The 8,824-nt window shown below is 40.6% G+C and overlaps 2 protein-coding genes across 2 annotated transcripts; both read right to left on the reverse strand.

Moving 5' to 3' along the window:
• Positions 1-23: 23 nt before the first annotated feature.
• LOC142175262 (uncharacterized) lies at positions 24-3,584 on the reverse strand. Its single transcript, XM_075241847.1, has one exon. The coding sequence runs from the start codon at positions 3,582-3,584 to the stop codon at positions 24-26; it is 3,561 nt and encodes a 1,186-aa protein (XP_075097948.1).
• A 1,009-nt stretch (positions 3,585-4,593) lies between these two features.
• On the reverse strand, positions 4,594-6,237 carry LOC142175263 (uncharacterized). Its single transcript, XM_075241848.1, has 2 exons — positions 4,780-6,237; positions 4,594-4,701 (listed from the first exon to the last, which is right to left on the reverse strand). The coding sequence occupies exons 1-2, from the start codon at positions 6,235-6,237 to the stop codon at positions 4,594-4,596; spliced, it is 1,566 nt and encodes a 521-aa protein (XP_075097949.1).
• Positions 6,238-8,824: the final 2,587 nt, after the last annotated feature.

The following is an 8,824-nucleotide window of genomic DNA, read 5'->3' on the forward strand; positions in this document are numbered from 1 at the left end:
TACAGAAAAAACAACAAAACAAGCTACCAAGTCTCCTTCCTGATGGGAAGAGGAATTGCTTCCCAGTTGCTGAGCGAAGTATCTGGACCAATCAGTTGAACACTTGCCCGGCTAGGGCCCTCCCCAACTTGAGCCATATTGATCTCATAAAACATCTCCTTGAGACCCTGGCAAACTCCGTCAATGTCATCCTGAGTAGAAGGATTTTGGACTTCTTCAAATTGTGGCTTGACAAAAGAGTAGGCAATGTGAGGGATTGGTTTGGACAGATTCCAACCATTCTTTTTGCGGGCCTTGGCTCTGTCTATGTCAGCTGATGTTGGTTTAAAGCCCAAGCCAAAGGTATTTTTCTTCGAAAATGGAGCAATGGGGTTCACAATTCCTTGTAGAGAGGATCCCAATCCTTTTGCTGGTTCATAGCCGTTCCTCAACATCAGCGAAGCTACCATCATAGATGTGGCTGAAAGACGGGGATGCAGAATTGGTTTTCCTTCTTCCACTTGGTCCACCTCAATCACCTCAAATGCTTGATATATGATAGATTCACATCCTTCCTTGGCGTCGATATATGGAATGGACGGGTCTTTATAGACAGATGAGTCGTCCTCCCCTTGAACAATAATTTCTTGCCCGTCACACTCGAATTTGACTATTTGATGTAGGGTGGATGGTACAGCTCTGGCCATATGGATCCACGGCCTTCCCAAAAGAAAATTATAGAAAGTTTTCATATCTAACACTTGAAAGACAATGTTAAAATCAATTGGGCCGATTGTCATGGTGAGTTCGATTTCCCCAATAGTGTCTCTTTTTGAACCATCAAAAGCTCTGATGCTGACATTACTGGTTCGAATTCTATTAGTGTCGATGTTCAGCTGTTGTAGAGTAGAAAGAGGACACACATCTACACTTGAGCCTTCGTCAATCATGACTCTTTTTACGTGGTGCCCTTCACATTTGACCATAAGATGCAAAGTTCTATTGTGGCCAGCCCCTTCCTCAGGCAAATCATCATCGCTGAAAGTAATTCTATTTACTTCAAAGAATCTTTCAGCCATTTTTTCTAGCTGATTCACCGTTGTCTTTTCTGAGACATATGCCTCGTTCAAAGTTTTGATCAACACACGATGATGCTCTTCTGAATGCAAAAGCAGAGATAACAAAGATATTTGAGCAGGAGTTTTCCTTAGTTGGTCAATGATTGAGTAGTCTTGCAATTTCATCTTCTTAAGGAATTCCTCCGCTTCTTTTTCTGCAACGGGTTCTTTCACTGGCAAATGACCTTCTCTGACTTGCTTAGCTTTTCTCAATTCCTCTGGTGAATAACACCTTCCAGAGCGGGTCAAGCCCCCTATTTCACTTGTTTTTTCAACTATCTCTTTTCCTTTGTATGTCATGACAGTCTTGTTATAATTCCAGGGAATAGCTTTTGTGTTTGTCACTAGGAGTTGGGCAACAGGTCGGATCACGACTGGCTCTGTTATATTCCTCAAATCATTATTCGGAATGATCTTTTGAATGCCTCCGGGGATGTAAAGTTTTGGCCCACCCAATTGAACCTCAACCTTTTTTGTGCTTCCAGGAACATAGAGAATCATTTTTTCAGAACATGCCAAGTTCAAACTAGAATTCGCACCTTTCACCATCAATGGTGCCAATTGCGGCGGGCTCACTATCACTTTTGGTTTTGACCCTATGGTTCTAACAACCATCTCTGTCTTGCCAGACTGCTTATAATCCCGATCATCACAAATCATCCCAATAAAATGTGTATTATCATGAGTTGGGAGCGGATTGTTTGTGATATTAGGAGTATCCTCATTGTTTGTTACCACAATTGCCTTTGCTTCAATCAAATTTTCAATGGCTTTCTTTAATGTCCAACAGTTTTCAGTACTATGCCCTTGGGTGTTAGAGTGATACTCACATCTTGCATTTGAGTCAAAACCTTTTGAATTTGGATTCACATAGTGCGGCATAATAGGTTCAATCAACTTCAACTGCATCAACTTTCGAAATAGGCTTGTATACGATTCTCCAATTGGGGTGAACTCTTTCTTTGGCTCCTGTTCTCTCACATATTCTTGTCGGGGACGAGGATTATATGATGCCTCAAAATTCGGCCGGAGTTGACGGGAGCCTTGTGGAATCGGTGCCCGCCATTGTTGGTGATTGGGAGGCCTAGCATAAGCCTGAGCATTAAACACTGTGTATTGTTGCAGGGGAACTGAGTATCGGGGACCTTGAGGCGGATAATAATGTTGAAGAGAATTGGATAGTCCTTGTTGGAATTGCACGTAAGAAGGAGTTATTCCTCTTTGAACTCCTCCGAACCCAGATGCCATCATGGATCCTTCCTCCTTCTTTTTCCGATTTTCGAAATTGCCTGACCCGCTTTGAATTGCTTGTGTGGTTGCCTTAAGGGCTGCCTGACTCACAATTTTGCCTGACTTCATGCCATTCTCAACTATTTCACCAATCTTAATTGCCTCAGCAAAAGGTTTACCGATGGCGGCCAACATGTAATGGAGGTAATCAGGATCCTGAGCTTGGAGAAAATAGTCAATCATTTCTGCCTCTTTCATTGGTGGTTTGACCCTAGCAGCCTGCTCTCTCCACTTGATTGCATATTCTCTGAAGCTTTCTGCTGGTTTCTTCTTTATGTTGACGAGAGAGGAGCGATCTGGCACTATATTAATATTGTACTGAAACTGTTGGACAAAATCTTGAGCCATGTCATTCCAAACGTGCCAGTGAGAGATGTCTTGATCTATGAACCACTCTGAAGCAATTCCTGTCAAACTTTCCCCAAAATAAGCCATGAGCAATTCTTCTTTGCCTCCCGCTCCCCTTAGTTGGTTACAATACCTCTTCAAATGGGCAACAGGATCACCATGCCCATCATACTTGTCAAACTTGGGGGTCTTGAAGCCGGGTGGCAAATGAACATGGGGAAACATGCATAGATCGTTAAACGAAACACTCTTGTGGCCCCCCAAACCCTGTATGTTTCTCATGGTTTGTTCCAAGCTCTTCATTTTTCTGGTCATTTCCTCTTGTTCCATATTCTTTTCGGGCTTTTCGATCTCAATTGGGAACACGTTATGAGAAGTGTGCTTGTATGAATCTGGAACCTTTAAAGTCAGTTCTGGAAAGTAATGTTGGGCATCATGAGCATCCAATTGTTGATCATTATTGGACTTTTGAGCAAGAGCCGGTTGAGGGACAGTGAAAGTATGGACAATGGGTATAGTAGGTGGGTCATTTCTGAGAGGTGCGATTAGAGGACGTGGAATGGAGGTACTGGGGATAGTGGGAAGGTTAATGCTCGGACTGAATCCAGGTTGGTACAATGGGTTACTTGTTATGGAGATAGGCACTTGAGTGGCAACTGACACATTATGAAGATTATCCGAAGGCCCTATGGGTAGTGAGGGCGGTGCTTGTCCATTCACCCAGGCTTGGTACATCTCTGCCAATTGTTTCTTTAACACTCTTACTTCTTCAACTAGTCCTGAACCTTGTTCAACCAATTGTCCATGGACATCATCATTATCTGACTCATTCTCACTGTTGTTTGCCATTCTACTTTTTCCTTTTGATCTCGTGTTGTAATGGTGAGTCGCCAGTTTAAACCACAAACCAACCACCTTTGTTTTACTTTATCTTTAAAATGACAAACAACAAATGTGTTAGTGTTAGGCATTTTGCAGATATTAATCACACATTATATGTCATGCACCTAATGCCATTTTTATTTCTAAAATGATCTTGGAAGGTTTTATGTTTCATCCCGGCTTATTGATTTATTGGTTTATTTTCATCTTGAATTTAACGGGTTTTTTTTTTCATTTTTTTTAGATTAATTATGGTTATGATCGCATCCGATGAGGATTGCCTACGTATCATGACGCCACATGAATCAGACCATTACGTAGTTCAGGGGAAAAGAATAATAGTTTTTTTTTTTAACAAAACGAAATAATACAATAACAGAAAGGACATTACATTGAAAATGACTTACCAAACTCTGACAAGACTAAAAGACAGCGATTTTAAAGATTCAACAATGACTCAAACTAAAACATAACTACTACATAAAAAGTTCTAACAACTACGACTATAATTCAACTCCACAATCTTCTGGCTTTCAAACACTGGAACATCTGCTCATGGTGGGGCTTGCCCTGGTTGACCCCCTAATGTACGGTACATCCTTTCTAACTCTGCTGCAAGATGACGGGCAAAAGTAGGTGCATGCTCCAAAAACTTCTCATAATCCATCCCTTGGCAGTTCACATAACTTTGAGCGGTATAAACAGCCAAATTATGAACTTGCTCTTTGAAGTACTGGAAATTCTGGTCTCGATCTTGTAACTGCTGCTGGCGAGTGGTGGCTATCTCCCTTATGTGGCCCTCACGATCTAAGGCTGACTCCAACTGAGCCCGAAGTCCAGCCTGCTCGAGTCTCTCCTGAGCCATCTCCCTATCAAAATCTGCATGCTGGTATTCTCTATTATACCTTCTCATTTCTTCCAACTGTGCATGGAGCTGAGCTTCTGAACGTACCCAATGGGCCTTCTCTCTCTCGAATTAAGCCCTCTTTTCTTCAAATTGTGTTACTTGGCGATCCTTACTTGATTCGGCCTTCTCATTTAGCTGTACGATCTTTTCATTGGCTTTGTCCAACGACTTTTCAGTCTTTGCCAAGAGGGAATCATAATCTTGCACTTTTTCCATCAGATTGGCAATGGTTCTCTGGTCTTTCCAACTTCTCACTGGCACTTCAGAGGCTTTCTTCATCTGTTGAAGTTGAGCACGAAGGGCTTCATTTTTGCAGATTAGACTCTTCTTTTCCCCTTTGGCTTCTTGTTCTTGCAAGTCTTTCTCAAAATTGAGGTTTCTTAGCCTTTCTTCTAAGGCATGAATAGTTGTTTTGTATCCCTTTTCCCGTTCACCCCAAGCCAACCGTTCTTGGATTTTATTATCAAAGGCTTGAACATGCGGCCTTTTTGCGGGCCTTTTGGGCTCTGGCACATCATCCACGTGAGACCTCTTCCCAAACCATATAGCATAACCCGGATCTACCTCATCTCTCGCAGGATCTGGCACCTGAGTATCATATTTCAAGTAGCGACAACCATTCCAAATTTGCTGGATTAAAGCTTCGGGGAGTGGGGCTTCGGGGTGTAGCTCAATAACTTGCACACTCAAATCTTCATCCTTAGGTACTACTTGGTACCTTCCTAGCTGTCTTAGAACTCTGTGTGGCGCATATGGCTGGACACTTCTCAAACCCAACAATAGCAAATAACTTTTTAGGGCCGACATGTGTATCACCTCTCGTAGCGGGAGCCATCCCAAAGTCCACTCAATTTGACTTGCATTTAAAGATCTTAGGTGGGATATCCAGGCTTTCACCCCTTCTGGAGAGTTGTAATCTTTTACTCTTTCTTCGTAACTCTCAATGAAATTGTCCTTGTTCGGACCATAGCTCATGAACTTGGGGTGATGTCGGAGATGCTCAATCAACCACATTTGTAACAAAATATTGCACCCTTCGAAGAATTTTGCCCCAGACTTGCACAAAGTCAACGCCCGATAAATGTCTGATAGAATGATCGGGGCAAGAGTGTGATGTTCTTTGGTAGTGAGGACCTGTACAACCCTGGCTATGCGGGTATCAATTGTCCGCTTCTCGTTTGGGAAGACCATAATTCCCAGAAACGCCATTATGAAGGCGAAGCGACGATGAATCTGCCATGTGTCTTTGTTCTGCTTGTTGTTAAGGCCCTTTTCATGCATTTCAAACCCATTTGGCTGCCCGAACCTAGAGTACAGGAAGTAGAAAGAACAACACCCTTCGACTACGTTGGTCTTTCTAATTTGCTTACTGATGTTCAAAAGATCGAAGAATCGGTGTACAGAAAGATCCCTCGGGAATATGAGCTCCTGTTTTCTCAAATCCCTGCCAAAACCGGAATATCCAGCTATCTCTTCTAAAGTGGGAGTTAGCTCAAAATCGGAGAAGCGAAAAACATTGTGAACAGGGTCCCAAAAAGTCACTAGTGCCTCAATCAAATCGTCCCGTGGTTTAATTTTCATAATATCTGTGAGGGCTCCCAGGTGCTTGGTGACCCATTTCTGACCATCTTCTCCTAAATCATACCACCACATCTGAAGCTGAAGTGGAGCCTCGTCTACAACTGTGAACGGTGTGTTCTGGACAGTGCTCATTTTGTACCTGTGGGTGGTTAAGGTTAGGGTTGACACTAGTCTCAAGAGATAGAACCAATGCACTCCTTTTGCAAACAATCTTTTGTAAATAACTCAATTTTAAGAAAAATCAACGAAAAGGGGGGCTATTTTTGCAATTGTGACCGAAGAAAGGGGTGGCTATTTTTGCAACTATGGCCCCTTCTTACTTTCAAGGATAGCTTTAGGGCCGGGGGAAGGGCATTATGGTAAAAGTGATTCCCAATTGACAGACACGTCCGTTCTTGCGAGAACAGCCCTTCAACAATTTTGAAGATGTTCTAAGGCTATTCCGACAGGAACGATTTGGGATTAACCGAAGCTGGATCTGCTTATTTGTTTTTTGATTAAAAAAAACACTAGACACATTTCTTCTTTTTTTTTTAGTTATTTTATAAAAATGGGGCCGAACCCTATGAAGGTTGCCTACGTATCTCACATCCGGTGAGAATCAGACCCGCGTAGTTCGTAAATATTTCAGGAATAGGATGACATTTTTTTTTTGAAAAATTCAGACTTTTTTGGGGTAAATACTGAGATTTTCGAAAATCGGGTAAATTTTCTCCCTCATATTTTCTTCTTTCTGGTTTTTCCTCAATATTTTTATATTTTTATTTTATTTTAGAAACCGGTCAACATGCACAAACCAAATCAAACATAATGCACAAGTAGCACATAAGGTGCATCAGGATGGTCTTGTAATTTCAGGTACACCTGTCCTAGACGGACCCAACCCCTGTGTTGAGTCCCCAAAGTCAAATGCACATGATGCAAACAAACGTTCGTACTAGGGATCCGGCATGAGGCTATGTTATTCTAGGTTTAAATCCTAAGAGGAGTGTTTTAGACCTGGCTTACCCAAGCGGACAGCTTGAGCCGAGGTGGGGGTAACGTACCGGGAGCATGAAAGTCTACCCGGCCTAGTTACTGACCCAGCCTCGTTCTAATTGGTATGACTTCTAACAGAAAAGTGGGCCACGCGCACGTGTGCACCATAAATTCAGAAGACTCAGAAGGGAGGCGTAAGAAGACAATTTAATACAGTTCAAATAATATTAAAGCGGTAAATAAGCGACAATTAGCACATTAGACTCAAAAATACATTAATAATATCATATCAATAAAGCCAAGTATAAATTATCTTATAAGCTCGAATTCTGAACCCCGAACTAGAAGTTCTGGGATCTTGTCCCCAGCAGAGTCGCCAGAGCTGTCACACCTCCTTTTTTCACGGGGAATGGTGCCAAAGGAGTTTTTCCAATTTAAGTGACATTAATCGAAATGGGATTATTTATTAGATTCAGAGCCGCCACTTAAGATAATTTCTGGTGTCCCAAGTCACCGGTTTATTTAAAATCCCAAATCGAGGAAATTTGATTCTGTTTTACGGTCCGCGAACACAGAAGACCGGGTAAAAAATTCTGTTAACCCGAGAGAAGGTGTGAGGCACTCTCGGATTTCGTGATTTTAGCACGGTCGCTTTAATCATACCTGGCTTAATTAAATTATTTAATTACTCATTTTAGAACCTATGTACATTTACCTTTTTACCGCTTTTAATTGCTTGTTTATTCATAATTATGAAATTATCTTGAAACGAATCATGCGTACATATATTCATTTTGTTTGGTAGGTTAAGAATCATGCCGCGCATGCGTGTACACAATTACTAACGCTTTATTATTATCAAGATTGTTTGGCCAAAGTCGCGCGAACGCGTACCTTGATTTCTTTTGGGAATCATAATTATGTCACGCGAACGTGTACACAATCATGATAATAGATTAAGTGCCTAAAGTATTCTATGAATTAAGAATTATTTTTCCTAAAAAAAAAAGAAGTTTTGATATTATTGTGAAGCTAAAGTTATGGACGAGAAAGGTGATGTAATTTAGCTATGAACTATTGATGAGTGAATTACACGTGTGAATTATTACTTCGAAACCGGAAGTAATTTATTTGGCTCAATGAATTCATAATACCTACAGTTCATAATACCTTCACGCAGTAAATTATTACTAAATTCATAATTTGTTTAGTAATTTATTGCTAAAGTTAACAAATCATAATACCTACAGATTTTGTTTTAGACTAAACTAGCTAAATACTCCAACTAGCGTCACGTTAATACTTAATGAATTCAAAAAAAAAAAAGAAATCATCCCAAACAAATCTACTGCATGACATAAAAAAAAAGAAACTAACTAATGACCTAAATTATCAAATAAAGCCAACACCCAATATTTAATTTAATATATTTAACCAGTAAAAAGTTTTTAGTTCCTTCTTTCTCAACAGTAGCTATCCAAGACCAAAATGTCATACAATTTAATAACTGTACAATGGAACTTATTACCCCATATTTATTCTTCTATGGTTGACGCTACAAACATTATGAGACTTGTGAAACAAAATAAATTTTAACTTCACGCCTTATCTTTAAACAATTCAAACATCCAAATTCACACGCTAATCGCAATAACAAACACCAAAATACATGAAAAATGGCCAGTAACAGGTAAAACGATGAATTCGAAATAAGAGTTAATAAAGTGAGGTAGAAGACATT

Source organism: Nicotiana tabacum, chromosome 21 (assembly GCF_000715075.1).
Source record: "Nicotiana tabacum cultivar K326 chromosome 21, ASM71507v2, whole genome shotgun sequence".
Lineage (NCBI taxonomy): Eukaryota > Viridiplantae > Streptophyta > Magnoliopsida > Solanales > Solanaceae > Nicotiana > Nicotiana tabacum.

Excerpts from the sequence above, each read along its gene's own strand:
- LOC142175262 (XM_075241847.1), bottom strand. The coding sequence starts at position 3,584 with ATGGCAAACAACAGTGAGAATGAGTCAGATAATGATGATGTCCATGGA.
- LOC142175263 (XM_075241848.1), bottom strand. The coding sequence starts at position 6,237 with ATGAGCACTGTCCAGAACACACCGTTCACAGTTGTAGACGAGGCTCCA. Across the intron at positions 4,702-4,779 it reads AGAAAGCCTCTGAAGTGCCA|ACTGAAAAGTCGTTGGACAA; the intron begins GTGAGAAGTTGG and ends CTCTTGGCAAAG.